General features: G+C 38.3%; 1 protein-coding gene and 1 pseudogene across 1 annotated transcript; both read left to right on the top strand.

Moving 5' to 3' along the window:
• Window positions 1–648: 648 nt before the first annotated feature.
• On the top strand, window positions 649–13,689 carry LOC101355191 (guanylate-binding protein 5). Its single transcript, XM_004378784.2, is given in 11 exon segments — window positions 649–922; window positions 4,057–4,265; window positions 5,273–5,400; window positions 6,623–6,732; window positions 6,995–7,191; window positions 7,985–8,227; window positions 9,302–9,582; window positions 10,288–10,500; window positions 11,384–11,486; window positions 11,760–11,941; window positions 13,387–13,689. Coding segments are annotated over 10 exon segments (1,725 nt in total). The 5' UTR covers window positions 649–922; window positions 4,057–4,075; the 3' UTR covers window positions 13,465–13,689.
• A 567-nt stretch (window positions 13,690–14,256) lies between these two features.
• Window positions 14,257–19,116, top strand: part of LOC101354935 (guanylate-binding protein 7-like) — a 42,936-nt pseudogene continuing 38,076 nt past the window's right edge.

Below are 19,116 nucleotides of genomic sequence, written 5' to 3'. Positions count from 1 at the left end.
ATTCTAAGATCTTACAATCAAATTATTAAAAAGGAGCTACGATGATTATTCACTCAGCAAACACAGAAATAGTGTGATGCAGTGGTTCAGAGTGTGGATTCCACAACAAGACTACTTGGGCATGAACCTTAAGAACCATTTACGAGTAGCTCTGTGATTCTGAGATTTTGAACAAGTTACTAAACTTCCCTGTGCCCAGTAAAATTGGTGGAAAATATTTCTTATGGGAGTTAATATGGAGTAATTCATGTGAAGCAGTGTGCCTGGACAGGAAACTTATCAGGTATTTAATAAATAATATCTTCTTTATTATTTATGCATAGTAGGTATCCAGTACTTTGTGCTTTCCTGTGGGTCAGTATAAACCCTCAGCCTCTGCTTTTATTGGAAAGCAGTACCTCCTATGTGAGGTTCAAACACTTGGCCCTATGTGAATGCATCTAACAGTTCAGGAGATTAGAGCTCTAAAAGAATATTAGGCTTTCTTCTGCCCTGCTTCTAAACTGGAGATATGTATCATTATATTTCAAACTCCATTTCAAAAACTGGAAATGATCTCAAAGATTTCTCCCAGTACAATATGCAATTTCTGAGAAATGCATTGCCCAACAGATGCAGTGCATTAGCCAACATCCAGGAAATTCCTTTTGTATTTGTCTAGTCACTGAGTTTGCTCTTGGTTTCAGTTTCTTTACTGAGAGTTGAAAACTCCTGCCCTTCTTTCGTTAGTTTCCATTTCATTGTCCAGTCTTCTGATCTCAAGTAAAAAATGTGGAAATCCCCAGGGCTGGGTAAGGAAGAGCTCTAACAGAAGCACACGCTCCAGACTAAGGGACAAGAGTTAGGACTCTTAGACCACATTCTTGTCAAAGCAGCTTTCTTACCAGTAAAAAGGATCTCTGCTCGTAGATTCACAGTTAAGGTAAGATTGAGGCCAGGGTGGGAAGAGATTGGCAAGGGTCAGCTCGTTGCAAAAACATCTATCTGGGACAGAATGCAGCTGAGCCTGATGTGGAATATCAGACCTCAGTAAAGATTAAGTCGTGGTGTTATCAGACAGCAGAATTCTGAAAGGCCAGCTGCCTTTGCTTAATGCTGAATTAGACACAAGTATGCGTGGAGACGAAACTGAGAGACTGAAATGTCTTAAAGCTATTTTTCTCCCTTTTCCACCTTGTGACCTATCTGGGAGCATAATTACCACTTGTTACCTTTGTCTTTGATAGAATCTGGTTAAGCTGGTTCAAACTGTAGCCTTATTGGACAATAATTGCATTATTTTTATGAGAAAGAGCAGTAAGGAGAAGCGATATAATTAGCATGCTAACATTGCTAAGTGAGGATTCCCTGGGTGTTACAAACTTTTAAGCACTGGACTACTGGGCTGTTCAAACCCACACAGAGGCACCTCAGAAGACAGGCCTGGCACTCTGCTTCCAAAAGGTCACAGTCTTGAAAACCCTATGGAGCAGTTTTACTCTGCACACAACAACAACATTGTTAAGGACAAAAAAAACGAAAAAGAAAAAAGTTGAAACCTAGAGTAAACAATGAATAGGTTTCATGAAATAGCTACATAATTTTAGTCATAGCTGCATACTTTGTTTGAAGGTAGATAACTTCTTTTAGAAATAGTCCTGACAGAAGCCATTTCAGTTTCTCCACATCCTTAACCCCTTTTATGTTGGATCCTGCCTTGACTACGCTACTGCTTCTATGGATATAAATCACTCAGTTCAACAGTTGTTGCCTGACTTGATCCTTCTGGTACTGTCTGCCAGTTTTGCTTATGCCGTGGAACTGTCTCCTCCATTTAATTTCTGAACCATGACACGAATTGCATGCATCTCTCACTTGTTTGATTTCCATTTACCTCCTTGTTGAGAGCCTTTTTCTTCTTCTAAACTCAAAGCACATCTAACACAAAACAAAGCAAATAACAACCAAAAAACAAGACACAAACTAGTATGTATGGCTGAAAAGAGAGATGTTTTCTTCCAGAATCTCCATCTCTAGCGCTCCTAAACATTTTATCCTATATTTCTTAGTGTTTTCTTTATTGGTACATTTTTTCTCTCCTGCAGCCTTCTCTATTTATTTAGCTAGGAGTTTTAATGAGTGCATCATTCCATTTTACCTCCAACTACTTATTTATTTATTCCTTTTTTTAAAAAAAAAAGGAAATAGGCTTAAAGAGTTGAGTGAAATGTCAAATGTCATACAGCTAGCCAGTTGCAGAGCTAGGATTAGAATTTAGGTCTGCTTTACTTCAAAGCCAAAATGTTTGTTCTTTTTTTTGTATCTCAAGCCATTCTTATACTGCCTTCATTTATAAAAGGATGTATCCCAGAACACACAGCACTGGCTGAGTTGTGAATGGCAGAGCCACAGCTGAATCTGCAATGACGTTTTGGAGCTTGGGCTTTCTTAAAGAGCAACAAAGATGTTATCCAGTTAACATATAGGGACAATGCATAAAACAATATCATTAATATAGATACACAGTGCTAGTGTTGTTCATGAGGCTTGAAAACTCAAATTAGTTTCCTCCCCCATTAATGATATATGATCCCAAAGCACAAAAGCTTGGATGCCTGAATGTCTGCGTACAGATTTGGTTTACATATCTTCTGGTTTTTTAGCTAACTCTTATATAACATCACTGCCAAGTCCTATATCTTTCTAATCTAAACACTATTATGGCCCCTGCTATCAAAGAGTCAGGCAACCAGAACTTTACAAATATAAGGCACCAATATTGCACGGGGAGTGGATTAAAATAGAAAGCGACTTGTCATTTGAGTCTCTAAAATCCTTGTGAAAACCCCTTTCTGGATCAGGGTTGAACTTGGCATTTCTGACTTACATGGCCTAGTGATTTGCCATGTGCAATGGATTTCTATTATCTACTTTCAGGCAGTTTCTGTTTTAATTTATCTGTCATGCAGATGATCTTCAGGGCCTTCGCTATGAGAAATGGGGGAAGAATGGGTCCTTAGAATTGTTTAAAAAAAAAAAAAAAATCCGCCCTGGTGGTGCAGTCTTTAAGAGCTTGGCTGCTAACCAAAAGGCAAAAAGTCGGCAGTTAGAATCCACCAGCCGCTTCTTGGAAACTCTACGGGTCAGTTCTACTCTGTCTTATAGGGTCGCTAAGAGTCAGAATCCACTCAATGGCCATGTGTATTTTTTGGGGTGAATGAAGAGGTGGGGAATCCAAACCCTTTGGTTGTAAGATTTCAGTTATAGGAAGTGTCAGGTAGATGGATTTTTTACTTCTGCAGTAGACACTTCTAAAATAGAAGAAAATTGTTCCTTATGGTAAGGCAAGGTAGGAAAAGCAGGCATTTGCTTGTATCTCATATAGCCTAAAAATATTTTATCAGGGACTCTTTAGGTTACAGGAATTAGTGCCCAGAAGTTAGAAAATAAGTGGTTAAGCATGATTAAATGAAATATTTTCACTCAATTCCTCATCCATAACATGATCATGTTTGGAGTTTTGGTTGAAGAAACCACATCAACAACTATGTATAAAAGTTATTTAAAAAGGATAGCTCTAAGAAGAAAACAGCCATGATGTGTTAGACAATGCTATGTAATACCTGGCAGGATTTAACATAATACAGTTTGACTGGACATAGCCCTAAATAAGAGAAAAGCAATTTGAAATGGGGTAAAAGCAAGAAGTATGGTGTAAGAAACAATGGTCATAAAGAATCAATCTAGTGATGCAGCGGGGTAAAAAGTAAGAAACAAAAGAAAGCCCAAAATTGCTGGAATAAGAGTAAGTCTCAAACCAAAGGTACTAAGTTAGATACAGGAAATGGTTTCCTATGCTTATCAAATATTTAAGAAACAGTAGGGTAGCCTGTAAGAGACCTTAAAGAGCCTCAAGACCTATTATACTGTGGTTCTCTTCGCTATCATTTTTTAAAAATATTTATTCAGAAATTTAGGCCATGCTGGGGAGTAGCATGACACCAACTTCCAGAAGCAAAATGACTTGTTCTGCTTAAACACTGAACATTTCAGTTCATCCCACCTCTTCTCTTGCAGATAAGGTAACACCCTAGTCATGGCCTCAGAGATCCACATGCCAGGCCCAGTGTGCCTCATTGAGAACATTAATGAGCAGCTGATGGTTAATCAGGAAGCTTTGAAGATCCTGTCTGCCATTACGCAGCCTGTAGTGGTGGTGGCTATTGTGGGCCTCTACCGGACAGGCAAATCCTACCTGATGAACAAGCTGGCTGGGAAGAAACAGGGTAAGTGCTGCCAGCAATGCTATGCTGAATCCCCTCTCTTCACTCATGCTGTACGCTCTCTAGTATGATGATTTCAGAAGATTAAAGTTTAGACAAAAAGATAGATATTGAAAGCTAATGTGTCGGGGCTCCAGTCTGGGAGTTTAAAGGCTGCTCCCAATTTCTGACATACCATTGTTTTGTTTTGTTTTTGCCTCACTTATTCCTTGGAAAAAGTATTTTATCCTCATATTTCTCCTCATAAGGAGTAAGAAAGCAATGAACTAACTTTGATTTACATAATTGTCTTAGCCTGGGTTCTCTGGAGAAGCAAAACCAGTAAAGTGGATAAATATACATAGAGAGAGATTTATATCAAGGAAATGGCTCACATGGTTGTGGAGGTTGGAACATCCCAAGTCTGTGGATCGGGATAGAGGCTTCTCCTGATTCACGTAGCTGCAGGGGCTGGTGAACCCAAGATTGGCAGGTCAGAGAGCAGGGCTCTTGCTCACAGACTGTGAAGACTGACTAATCCCAAGTTCGGCAGGGAAGCTGCTAGCTCAAGTCCCAAGAACAGGAGGTCAGATGAACAGGAGGCAGCTGCAGGGACCAGAGGGAACAAAAAGCCAGAATGTGTGCTCATATTTGGATGCAGGCCACAAGCCCAAGGAAATTCCTTTTCAACTGATTGGCTACTCACAGCGGATCCCGTCATAGGAGTGATCACATATAACACTGAGAATCAGGGCCCAGCCAAGTTGACACACAATCTTAACCATCACAATAATTATACCATAAATGTTGTTAGTAACATGATATTCTTGTAAAAAATATCAAATTTCAAACCTATAGTATTTGCTATTGTCATTTTCCCATTTCTCTGATTGTAATTTAGATAACTATTGGTTGTACTCTGTGCTATTTCCTCATCCTGCTTTCCTTAAATCCTAGCTCTGTCATCAAGGCCCCTGTTTCCAGAGCCCCTCTGCTATTACAACCTTCAGTTATCCCCACTCCCTCTGCAGGGTTCTCTGTTGGATCCACAGTGCAGTCTCATACCAAGGGAATCTGGATGTGGTGTGTGCCTCACCCTGAGAAGCCAAATCTCACCCTAGTTCTGCTTGATACCGAGGGCTTGGGCGATGTAGAGAAGGTAAGGAAGGAGGATTTGGTTTTGATTAACCCTGTCATCTTTGAACATTCTTTACACAGATAGTTTTTTCTTAAATTTGTACTTCCACTTGACCAGAATATACTTTATCTCTTTTTCAATTTTAAAAGGTCAAAGTTTGGAATCCTGAACTGAGAAAAAATATTTGTAAGCCAGAATCATGGCTAGAAGATACTGCACAGATGTTAGGCAGTTATTCGAGGTGTAAAAGATGATGCCAAAAAATAAAAATCACTGTCAAGAGTCTGTTCCTGCAGCGAACAGTGATTAAGGCCTTCGGCTCTGGGTCATATGAACTTGTGTTCAAATCAGGGCTCTAGCACCTCTAGGTCTCTGACTTTGACAAGTAAGAGAAATAATATTCTAATGCTCTTCAGTCTATACAGAGTTCAAGAGTCCCAGATCATTTATATTCTCTTTGATCTTATCCAACTCATCATTTGATTAGTAGATACATGGGGTTTGCCCAGTGGTGTGGTGATAAATGTTTAACAAGAAGCTCACTTAGACGGGTGGAAGCCTTGATTTGTAGCACTTGTAAATTTCCTAAATACTGCCTTCATGGCTGATTTCAAGTTGGGAAGAGATGTACACAATTGGCTTTCACATATTGCCATGAGCTGACTCCAGTACATCAATGGATCCTTTGAATTTCCTTGTTTTTTTTTTTAATTTTTTAATTTTGCTTTTGATTTACCAGCATTCAGGGATGGTTAGCCTCAATTTGAACCTTGGTTTCCTCATCTGTAAAGTTTATCTCACAGTGTTGTTTTGAGTATTTCATAAGATCACTAATTGGAACTGCCTGGTGCATAATAGCTACTCAATAAACTAGATATATATGGGCTTGCCATGAGCTGAAATCGACTCAGTGGCAACAAAAAACAACAACATTATGCTTATAGGCCAACTTTGTTTTATATAATAAAAACACTTGTTCTTGAGAACTTTGGTTGATTCACTAACTTTGACTCTCTATTTTGCAAATATCTAACACTAGTTACAAGAGAGACTGATGAGTTAAAAATATATGGTTCCATATAAAATTATCAAGGCTAATGATAGAACTATTCAAAGTTCAGATGTGTGTGACAATCATTTTTGTTTATGCCTTGTTTAATATTTGCAAGTCGTAGGCCTATTTTTAACAATTGCTCATCTGGGAACACCATGGGACATGCCATAAATCTATTGTGATTTCTAGGTTGATGAGAAGAATGATACCCAGATCTTTGCTCTGGCGATACTACTGAGCAGCATCTTTGTATACAATACCATGAACAAAATTGACCAGGAGGCTATCGACCTACTGCAGTATCCTTTTGTGGTTCAGGATAGCACCAAAACCAGAGAGAACTCCTATATTCACCAGCTGTATGTCTCTGAATCATTTGAATGAAGCCCAAACATGAAAACATAATAAACATTGAAAATGCAAGGAAAAAGTCCGTATCTTTGCTGGTCAAATGATGAATTGGTTAAGACCCAAGTGGAATAAAGGTTCAGAGATACATGGAATTAAATATGAGCTTAGATGCAGTCCTATTTTTACCAGTTACCCTTAATTGCATTTCAGCAATGTGACAGAACTGACAAATCTGCTCAGGGAAAGATCCTCACCTGATCTTGATGACGTCAAAGATGCAGCTGATTTTGTGGGCATCTTCCCAGACTTAGTGTGGACTCTGAGAGATTTCTTCCTAGAGCTGGACATTGATGGGCAAGTCATCACAGCAGATGAATACCTGGAGAATTCACTAAGACCAAAGCAAGGTAACAGGGACTACAGTTTTGGAAAGAAAGGGAAAAGTAACACAAGATATTATCTCTTTTGTGTAGGTAGTTAAATTTATGGTCTCCTATATTTAATCAACTAGCTATCCTACCAAATAAACAACTACTATTAATTTAGGATAAACTAATAGATCCAGTATTAAATTGTACTACTCCCACGTTCTTGGAGCAAGTTTCTCTTGTCCTTTCCCTGATAGGTTACCTTCTATCTTTTTGCTTGGAGCCTTGGTGGCGAAGTAGGTAAGAGCTGAGGCTGCTAACCAAAAAGTCAGCAGTTCGAATCCACAAGCTGCTCCTTGGAAACCCCATTGGGAAACCCTACTCTGTCCTATAGGGTCACTATGAGTTGGAGTTGACTCGACGGCACACCACCACCACCACCACCACCACCACCACCACAACAACAACAACAACAACAAACAACAACAACAACTATCTTTTTGCTTAGAGCTTGTGAAGATATATTGAAATAAATAACAACAGATAGAAAGAATATTTATTGAGGGAAAGAGATTAAAATGAACATAAGTACCATATTAAATAAATCCTAAGGTGCCCTGGTGGCACAGTGGTTAAAATGCTTGACTGCTAACCGAAAGGTCGGCAGTTCAAACCTACCAGGCACTCCACTGGAGAAAGATGTGACTGTCTGCTTTACAGCCTTGGAAACCTTATGTAACACTTCTACTCTGTCCTATAGGGTCGCTATGAGTCAGAATCGACTTGACGGCAATGAGTGGTTTTTAAATAAATCCTTTTTTTCCTTCTCTAGGTACTGATCAAAGAGTTCAAAATTTCAACTTGCCCCGTCTGTGTATACAAAAGTTCTTTCCAGAGAAAAAATGCTTTATCTTTGAGTTGCCTAGTCATCGGAAGAACCTTGCCCAACTCGAGACTCTACATGATGATGAGGTGGATCCTGAATTTTTGCAACAAGTTGCAGAGTTCTGTTCCTACATCTTCAGTCATTCTAAAATAAAGACTCTCCCAGGAGACATCAAGGTCAATTGACCTCGTAAGTATCTTTTTTTAGGATTTTCCTTCAATTCAACATAATGAATAAGGAACTTTGTTATAAGATTCTCCTTCCAGTGTCAGTGTTAACAAATGCATAGTCAGTTACCATCAAGCAAATCATACTATGATATTTGTTAAGTTCAAGCGGATATCAAAAATATTTCTAGTGCTTTTTTAGTTATGCTTCCAAAGTAGGATAAAATAGGAGCATAGCCTGAAGAAAGGGCAAAGTTAAAGAAGTTCTACCCATAAGTGGTCCACTGTTGAACTGGAGAAAACCACATGGTTTCAAAGCATTTGTTCCAGAAGTATATTGGATATTTGTTATGTGTCACAGCCTGTGGTAAGCACAAAGTGAGCAAGTCCTAAAGAAATAGACCTTAATCAATACAAACATTAAACAAACAGAGGCCCAAGATGTCAAGAACGCTAAAAAAGGCTGAGTAGACTTCCTGGTTCAGGAGTTTCTAAGGGTTCTACATCTCAAAACTCTGTAAATTTTTGCTGTGTTATTGAAGAAAGTTGAGTATAAACAAAAGTCATGCCAAGGATAAGGAAGGAAGATAGGAAAGTTCCAACAAAGGTAAACGAGACTTGGTCTAATTTGCTCCTTTTATGTCTATTCTGTGGAGTGTAACTCTCATACCACCCTTACTGAAGTGAAAGAGAAAAGAGAATCTTGAAGAGAATAGAAATGTGAGGAAGAGGGAAAGAAAGGGAAGGGTAAAGAGGCAAAGGGGCTATAGCATTCTAATGAGATGAATACATGTGACTTTTACATAAGCATCTCCTCATTTCTCCATGGGAATAGGATGAAATGTGGAGAAAGACATGGACATCTTGAGTTCCCTCTATTTTTCCCTTTGAACATGGTTTCTTTTCCCAAAGTATGCAAGATCTGAAGTCTTGGTCACACATTTCCCAAAGGAACTTATCTGGGCCAGTACAGCACTGTACAGAACGTGGAAAAATTCAGGCAATGCGATGTTAAACTAACATTCTCAGAATGACTCAGTATAGAGCATGCCTTTTTTCCCTGCAAATAATAAGAGCATCTTTCCCGCCTGTGAAGGTCTAGAGATCTTGGTGCTGACTTATGTCAATGCCATCAACAATGGGTTTCTGCCCTGCATGGACAGTGCAGTCCTGGCCTTGGCCCAGATAGAGAACTCGGCTGCAGTGCAAAAGGCCATCGCCCACTATGACCAGCAGATGGGCCAGAAGGTACAGTTGCCCACGGAAACCCTCCAGGAACTGCTGGACCTGCACAGGGCCAGTGAGAGGCAGGCCATCGAGGTTTTCATGAAGAGCTCCTTCAAGGATGTGGATCAAAAATTCCTGAAGGACTTGGAGGTAAATTTTGTTGTTGTTATTCTAGTTCATGGAGAGTAGAGTCAGTAGAAGGCAAAGTATTGCTATGAAAGGAAAAAATGGAGACAATTAAGAAAAATAATTCTTACTAGGCAGAAAATAAAAACAATCATTTATGTGGCCAAGATATCATTGTCATTTTGAAGAAGAAAAAAAAAGTAACTACTCTGGGCCCTATAGATTTCAAAACTTTCATATGCCTATAATCCAACTTTTCTGTGTTATTCCCATGGCCCCATTTTTTGAATAATATTATTCTTTAAAAAATTGCATTTTTAAAAGTATGAACTTTTCATTTTTATTAATTAAGCATGCAAAATTTCCTGTTGCATCTTCTAAAAATTTATGTAGCTCGGCTTTGTAAACTAGGCTGATATCATTCAAGGCAAAAGCTAAGAAATGGATGTCATTAAAAACTGGAGTGGCGTTAGCGGTACCATGATTATTCCAATAAAGACCTCCTTATATGAAATCCCAAGTCCAGTATAATATTGAAACCAGAAATGTTAAAAAAGCGATAGGTGCATTTAAAATAAGGGCATGAGACTAGAGATCTGTGATCTGCTGATCACAGCTAAGGGAGAAATAACAAGAGAAAGGGGTTTCAGGAGATTTCTAACTTTCTAGAAAAAAATATAGATTCTTTTTGAGAAACATTGCTAGAAATGCTAATGTGTTTCTTTGAAGACCCAGCTAGAAGCAAAACAGAAGGACTTTTGTAAGCAGAATCTGCAGGCATCATCGGATCGTTGCTCAGCTTTACTTCAGGATATTTTCAGTCCTCTAGAAGAAGAAGTGAATCAAGGGATTTATTCTAAACCTGGGGGATATCATCTCTACATTCAGAAGATGGAAAGGCTGAAGGAAAATTACTATCAGAAGCCCAGGAAGGGAACAGAGGTATTCCTAATTTAACCTATTAATTCTGGAAAACTGCTGGGTAGCGGGGAAGGGGGCACTTTAAAAATTCAGTGAGACAAGAGGAAAGACATATACAGGCACACAGACAAGATTTATATCTCTGTCTAGTAGTTACAGTTTCATTCAATAAGCATGGATAAAAAACCAACTATGTGCCTCCTATTAGTGTTCCTAGTACAGGATTTTGTTCTAATTACGGCTGTGAAATTAAATTGAAATATCAGCAAAATCACCAGACTTTTATTGCAACAGCTATTATGGCAGGATCTTTTTGGTGCCACAAGACAGAAACCCAACAACTAAAAGTAACTTAAGAAAAAACAACAGTTTATTGGCTCACAAAGATTAAAAGCAAAAGGTTTTAATTTAGTTTTAAGCACAGCTACATTCAAGAGTTTAAACAATGTCATCAACTCTCCTCCTTCATGTTTCCCACCCCACCCCACTTCTTTTTTTGTTGGTGCTGTTTCTTTTTCCTGCCTTTTGGCTTTATTCTTAGCCAGGCTCACTCCACATGGCAGCAAAGACAATGCCAACAGCTCCAAGTTTAGCTAGTCCTTAGGGCACTCAGTCTCAGGAGAGAGAACAACTTTTTCCCAGCATCCAGCTCAGTATTTAAAAAACCCAGGTTGCTGTATTTCCCTGCCTGTCAAGAATTCCTTTGTATCTAGTGGCCTTGTATCTGATTGGCCAGCCTGAGAAAATGCCCACCCCTGTGACAGGAGAGGCTTGATTGACAGTTCCACCAGTGTGGGCTGGGCACTTCCAGGGAGGAAAAGATGCTGGGAGGACACAGAAATGAACATGTTTACCTTTCTAAGCATCATTTCCTGTTCTAACTGCATGTTTTTGGGGTTCCTAGGCTGAGAAAACTCTGCAGAAATATTTAATGTCCAAGGAGTCTGTGAGTGATGCAATTCTACAGACAGACCTGGCTCTCACAGCAAAGGAAAAGGAGTTGAAAGGTGAGAAGAAAATGGAAAATAGACCAGAAATATCTACCAATTTTAAGTTAACGTGGCCTGGTCCACCTGGGATCATCAAATTAGGGCAGGAATGGTGAAGATGCTTTTCACTTCCTGAGGCCATATCTGGGTGTGGCATGTATAATCAGCTGCACTGTGGTTACCTGAAAGGGAAAAAGGGCTCCACGGAATTTTCTCTACAAAAAGAGTGGAAAGTAGAAGGAAGGGACACCTCAATCCTAGATAGTTTGTTGTTTCCCTCTTTGTCCTCAGAGGCACGCTTGAAAGCGGAGGCTGCACAGGCTGAAGCACAAAGGTTGGAGGAGATTGAAAGGCAGAATCAGCTAATGATGGAGCAGAGGGAGAGACTCCACCAGGAGCAAGTGAGACAGATGGAGAGGGACAGAGCAAACTGGCTGGCAGAGCAACAGAGGGCCCAGGAGCGTAAAATCCAGGTATGCAGCAATTGTATCATTTGGGGATTGTAGTCTTCTCCCTTTAATGATGAGCACAGGCAGCAATGACAAGGAGGAAGAGGCAACATAATATTGTGACCCAAAGTAAGGACTCTGGAGGCAGACTATCTGGGTATGACTCCCATTTACACCACTTACTAAATACATGATTTAGGCAACCTATCTAACCCATCTGTTGCTCAGTTTCCTCTTCTGCAGAATGGAAATAGTACTAATACCTATCTTATAGGATTGTTTTGATAATTGCATGAGTTAAAATTTATGTTTTCAATGGTGCCTGGAACAGAATAAGCATTATAATTTATAAAATAAAAATGAAGGACATGTCTAGCCTATAGTTATTATCCATTTCTGTTAACTTATTAATCGCTCTGGACAATCTTTTGCTTCAGTCATAGATTAGCTAATTAATTTAATATTACTGTTTCTATGACCCTGTCCTTGACTTGATCATCTCTAGTTCTGAAGGTCTTTAACTGGCAAATTTTGTTTCATCTCATCCCTTGTTATGACTCAGTAGGCAGTAGTTCTGATTTACCAAGCGTTTTACAAACACTTTGCATGCATTGCCTCATCTACTATGTTCACTATGAAGCCGAACTGTTATGTACCCATTTTCGAAAAAGTGAGACTCCAAAGACATAACTAAGTGCCAACATTCCACAGCCTACCAAGTTATCAAAACTGTCTTTCCCACTGAGTGAGGTCTGCATTTGCTTCTGCAAACCTGGTATAAAATTCCTATGTGAGTCCCCTTATGGGACAATGGGCATCCAACCACTCCCCATGGGTGACCAGTCTACCTGTATATACTAGTTTTCCAGGTGCTACTCCAAGACATTTTTAAGATTGCAACTCTGTTCTGAAGGGCAGTATGGTCAGTCTGGGGTCCTTGATCACCTCTCTTTTCTTCACTTCTGCCACCAAAACTGCAGAGACATGGGACAGAGTCATTCGTCTAAGGCTCAGACACCTCACCTGATTCTGGACACCCTGCTTCTGGCTCAGCTTCCCCTTTTAGAAATATATGAGACATTCATCTGTGTAGGAATGCAGCTTCATGTCAAGATGTGACTAAGATTTACCAAGGAAATTGTTCAGAATGAGGGGGAGGGAGACTCAGGATGGATTTCTGAGACAACAACATTTCAGGGACTGAGAGATGATGATGTTTCTGGAGCTACAGAAAGAGATGTATGAATGATTACAAAAGTAGGAAAAACAAGAATGAGAAGGAAAACGAGTATGAATGGAAGAGAGGAATTCAGCAATTGTCTGTTGCTACAGATAGATTAAAAGAAATAAGGAAAAGTCAAAGATTTGTTTTGTGTTTCCCCCACTGATTTGGTCACTAATCTTTTCCCACAGTGATTAGTTTTTTCTATTACCTATAAACTCTAATGTTTTTATTTATCACTCATTAGGAAGAAGCCAGAAGACTCAAAGAAAGATTAATAGCTGAAAACAGAAGATTTCAAAATAGATTACGGCGTCTTTTTTGATACATGTGTCTTACCATAAAGAGCTAAACATCAGAGCTTCCTTTAATTGCTCATTCTCACTGAGGGCACAATAGTCTGAGCAACTATCGAATTTGGGACAATTACCATTTAAATAAATTTTATAATTATCATGAACATAACTGCCAAAAGAACGAACAAAGCTGTCTTGGAAGAAGTACAGCCAGAATGCTCCTTAGAAGCAAGGATACATCTCAAATACTTTGAACATGCTATCAGGAGGGATCAGTCCCTGGAGAAGGACATCATGCTTGGTAAAGCAGAGGGTCAGTGAAAAAGAGGAAGACTCTCAACAAGATGGACTGACACAGTGGCTGCAACAACGGGCTCAAGCATAACAACGATTGTGAAAATGGTGCAGGACTGGGCAGTGTTTCATTTTGTTGTACATAATTTTGCTATGAGTCGGAACTGACTTGACAACACCTAACAACAACAGTATAATCATTATATTAAGAGTTTGTATAAAGTATAAAGTTATGCTGATGTTAATTGGTAAAATGTGCATCTTAACAGTCCAACAGTTAAAAGGATGCTTACTTCCTTAAGGAGATTATAAACTGTATAACAGAAAGCATTTTACCACTACCTCAATTTTGGGGTGATATTGGGCATGTTCCATTAGAAGGAGATTTCTCTTCCACCCAAATGCCACCCCTCAAGTTTTCCACTTCTGTCTCAAAAGATTGCAAGTGACCTGTGGGTATTATCCACATGACTAAGTCAAATGGAAATTGACCAAAATTAGTTAGACGTCACTCCTATCAAGTAGTCATGTGCTGGATGCCAGCAGATGGAGGCGCCAATGGTAAAGACAACTAACCTAGCTTCATAGTTGAGACAACATACAGTTCTCAACTGGATGGAGGTTGCTCAATCTACGGTCAGTGGCATGACACTGGGGTACTGTCAATAGACAGTTTCCAAGGACCAAGAAGAAAGCAAATAACCTCATAAAATCTAGATCCTCCTGAACTTGGAAAGTGTTAACAGCATGAAGTTGAAGATGTATCATAGGTTGAGGGACTAAAGAAGAAACCTTTTCCTTCTTGTTCTCCTTCACCCAAAACAGAAGTAGTACATTTAGAACTTGAAGCAGTTGACACTGGACTATATAATTGTGTGTTGTATGTTTATGGTCCTTATAGTTTAAATACATGGTATAAGTGATGTTAGGTACAGAGCTAAAAATCTAATGGGGAATGTAAATTTATGCTCCATTATAGTGCTAAAGTTAAATGATCTCAGTTCTTTGCGGTCATGTTTGAAACCCTGCTAGTGATTGAATAAAAGTAACTATTTGTGCATATTTCAACTATAAGTTGCCATTAAAAACTTTTTTTAAACTAAAACTCTCCTTTTTTCTTAGATTTTTCCTCAACTGTCAAAAGTCCATAGGGAAGCTATTTGAGTTTCCCTAAAGAGATTAAGAATTACACTAAGACAGGAAATTTAAAAACAAAAACCCAGCATTTTATTAGACCCTTTATTTATTTATTGTTTTGGTTTGTTTTACTCCAGTAAAGTAAGGTTTTAAAATTATAGAAACGTTAACCAAATCTCTATTTTTGCCTCACTTATAATTGCTTATCCATGTAAGGAATCCCCAGTTTGGGTTATATTAAGGATCTTGAAATTTTTTTAGCTGCTCAAAATATGATTTACTTATTTGCAGAAGAAAAGCAGATCTATTTTAGTGTCCCTAATTGAAACAATTATTGCTGACCTGTGCCATAGAAAATCGCCAACTTCAGAATATTTTAGTTACTGCAAAATCTAGAAATTCAAATACTACGTACCTACTCATTGATGTCAAGTCAAGTCCACTGTCAAAATAGATCTAAGATATTCGAGAAAATAGAAAAATAGTAACATCTCTCAAATGATTTTATGAGGCTAATATTACCATCATTTTAAAACTGATTAGAGCAAGTAAAAGAAAAGAAACTCACAGATCATCTCATTTATGAACATTTTTTTTATTATTAATTCAATAAATGTGTATTAAAACCATTGCCATCCAGTCGATTCCGGGTCAAAGAAACACTATAGGACAGACTGGAAATGCTCCATAGGGTTTCCAAGGAGTGGCTGGTGGATTTGAACTGCCAGCCTTTAAGTGAGCAGCCAAGCTCTTAAAACCACTGCACCGTCAGGGCTCCAAATGTGTATTAGGTACCTATTATGTACTAAGCACATATTTAATTAGTAGAGAAACTGGCGAAAGGCATACAAAGTCACTAGCCCCTTGAACTTACATTCTAGTGGAAAGACAATATACACATTTTAAAATAGATAGAAAAATAACATAGTTGCAAAATCCTAACAAGTATAAATAACCAAATATAACTGTATAAAAATAATATATCACAAACAAGAAAATTTTAAAACTGGAATGAAGGCATGATTCATCAATAGAAAATACCAAAATAACATTTAATCATGTTTATTGTCAACTTGTATATTATATGTAAATATTTTTATAAAAACCAGGGGACCTGGCCAATGTTGTAAGACAGGATAAAGAAATAAGAGATACAATAAATATAAGGGAAGGAGGGAAAAACCAAAGTCTTTGAAGATATGCTCATCTACATAGAAAAGTCAACATAATCTATAGACAAACTATATAATCCATAGACAATGTATAAATCGTAAAAATCAATGATATTTTGCTTCTTTAGAAGTAAGCAACCAGAAAATATAATAGAAAAAAAAAAGGCAACCATTTACAATAAAACACATTTTCTCCATGAATACCTTTAATGAAGAAAGCACAAGTCTTTTATGGATAAAAATTTCAAACTCTATGAGAAGACGTTAAAGATCTAAATAACAGGTGAATATTTCACCAGTGAGAATAAAATCTTGATTTATTTATTTATTTTTATTATTGTACTTTAGATAAAGATTTACAGAACAAACTAGCTTCTCATTAAAAAATTAGTACACATACTGTTTTGTGACATTGGTCACCAACCCCACAACATGTCAACACTCTCCCCTTCTTGACCTTCAGTTCTCTTTTATGAGTTTTCCTGTCCCCTCCTGCTTTGTAGTCCTTGCCCCTGGGCTGGTGTGCCCATTTAGTCTCCTTTTGTTTTATTGGCCTGTCTAAGTTTTGGCTGAAGGGTGAACCTCAGGAGTGACTTCATTACTGAACTAAAAGGGTGGCCTGGGGCCATACTCTTGGGGTTTCTCCAGTCTCTATCAGGCAAGTAAGGTTGGTCTTTTTTGTGAGCTAAAATTTTGTTCTACATTTTTCTCCATCTCTGTCTGGAACCCTCTATTGTGATCCCTCTCAGAGCAGTCAGTGGTGGCAGCTGGGCACCATCTACTCGTGTTGAACACTGCCTATGTGGAGGTGGTGGTAGCTGTGGTCCAGTGGTCCTTTGGACTAATCTCTGCCTTGTGTCTTTGGTTTTCCTCACTCTCCCTTGCCCCTGAAGGGGTGAGACCAGTGGAGTATCTTAGATGGCTGCTCACAAGCTTTTAAGACCCTAGATGACACTCACCAAAGTAGAATGTAGAACATTTTCTTTATAAACTATGTTATGTCAGTTTAGCTAGATGTTCTTTGAGACCATGGTCCTCACAGCCCTCTGTCCAGTAATTCGGTCCCTCAGGGAGTTTGGATGCGTCTATGGAGCTTCCATGACATTGCCTTATGTAAGTTGTGCTGGCTTTCCCAGTATTGTGTACTGTCTTACCCTTCACCAAAGTTACCACTTATCTATGGTCTATTTAGTGCTTTTCCATCCCCACCCCACCCCTCCCTCGTAACCATCAAAGATTGTTTCTTTTTTGTGTATAAACCTTTTCATGAGTTTTTATAGTAGTGGTCTTATACAATATTTGTCCTTTTGTGATTGACTCATTTCACTCAGCATAATGTCCTCCAGATTCATTCATGTTGTGAGATACTTCAAAGATTCATCATTGTTTTTTATCATTGTGTGGTACTCCATCGTGTGTATGTACCACAGTTTATTTATCCATTTGTTTGTTGATAGGCATCTAAGTTGTTTCCATCTTTTTGCTATTGTCAACAATGCTGCAATGAACATGAGTGTACATATGTCTAGTCATGTGACAACTTTTATTTCTACAGGATATATTCCTAGGAATGGGATTGCTGGATCATATAGTATATCTATTTCTAGCTTTCTAGGAAGCACCATATCGTTTTCCAAAATGGTTGTACCATTTTGCATTCTCACCAGCAGTGCATAAGAGCTCCAATCTCCCCGTAGCTTCTCCAATATTTGTTATTTTCTGTTTTTCTCATTAGTGCCAGCAATGCTGGGGTGAGATGGTTTCTCATTGTGGTTTTGATTTGCGTTTCTCTAATGGCTAGTGATCTCAAGCATTTCCTCAAGTGTCTGTTAGCTGCTTGAATGTCTTCTTCGGTGAAGTGTCTGTTCATTTCTTTTGCCCATTTTTTAATTGGATTATTTGTCTTTTTGTTATAGAGTTGTTGGATTTTCCTGTAGATTTTAGAGATTAGACCTTTTCTGGATTTGTAGTAGCCAATTTTTTTTTCCCAGTCTATAGGTTATCTTTTCATACTTTTCGTGAAATCTTTTGATGAGCATAAGTGTTTAATTTTTAGAAGATCCCAGTGTATCTATCTTATTTTCTTGAGTTTGTGTGTTGTTAGTTATGGTCTGTATCCTGTTGATACCGTGTATTAGGGCCTCTAGTGTTGCTCCTATTTTTCTTCTATGATCTTTATAGTTTCTGTTTCATATTTAGGTCTTTGATCCATTTTGAATTAGTTTTTGTGTATAGTGTGAGGTATGGGTCCTGTAAGTCCATTTGTATAAAACATATAAATCTATGATATTTTGCTTCTTTACAGGTTAGAAACCAAAAAATATAACAGAAAAAAAATGCAACCATTTACTATAACAACAAAATTTCTCCACAAGTAACTTGAACGAAGAAAGGGCAAGTCCATTGTGGGTAAAAATTTTAAACTCCATGAGAAGATGTTACAGACCTACATAACAGAAGAATATTTTGCCAATGAAAATAAAATCTTATTCTCAGCAAAACTATCATTAAAGTGTGAGAATAAAACAAAGAATCTCATGGAAGGAACTAAATAATGTATTTCAGCAAGAATAGAAATATTTCTAAAAGGAATATTGCCAGAAAGTAATGTTGAGCAAATAAATAGTAAAAGATGTTGGTAAATCTAAATAAGCACAGAATGAGAGGTAGTTATAGGAGTAATAGAGGTGGCTGTGGTGTTGGTAATTAAAATATTTTTATTTGTTTTTAAACAAGGAGGAATTAAAATTTCAACAATACGGTAGTGGCTGTTAAAGGGAGAATTTGGAGTGAAGTTGAAGCATTTCTGAGGTAGGCAGAATAATGGACTCTCTCAAATATGCCCACATCTTAATCCCTGAAACATATGAATACGTCCCACGACTCGTCTGTCAGTTTGTCCTACTGTGGTGGCTTGCATGTTGCTGTGATGCTGGAAGCTATACCACCAGTATTTCAAATACCAGCAGGGTCACCCATGGTGGACAGGTTTCAGTAGAGCTTCCAGACTAAGACAGATTGGGAAGAAGGACCTAGTGATATAGTTCTGAAAAAACTGGCCAGTGAAAATCTTTTGGA

The sequence above is a fragment of the Trichechus manatus genome, unplaced genomic scaffold, assembly GCF_000243295.1.
Source record: "Trichechus manatus latirostris isolate Lorelei unplaced genomic scaffold, TriManLat1.0 scaffold00058, whole genome shotgun sequence".
NCBI classification, from domain to species: domain Eukaryota; kingdom Metazoa; phylum Chordata; class Mammalia; order Sirenia; family Trichechidae; genus Trichechus; species Trichechus manatus.
The sequence above is the reverse complement of the archived record's forward strand: the minus strand, read 5'-3'. Positions and strand labels throughout refer to the sequence as shown.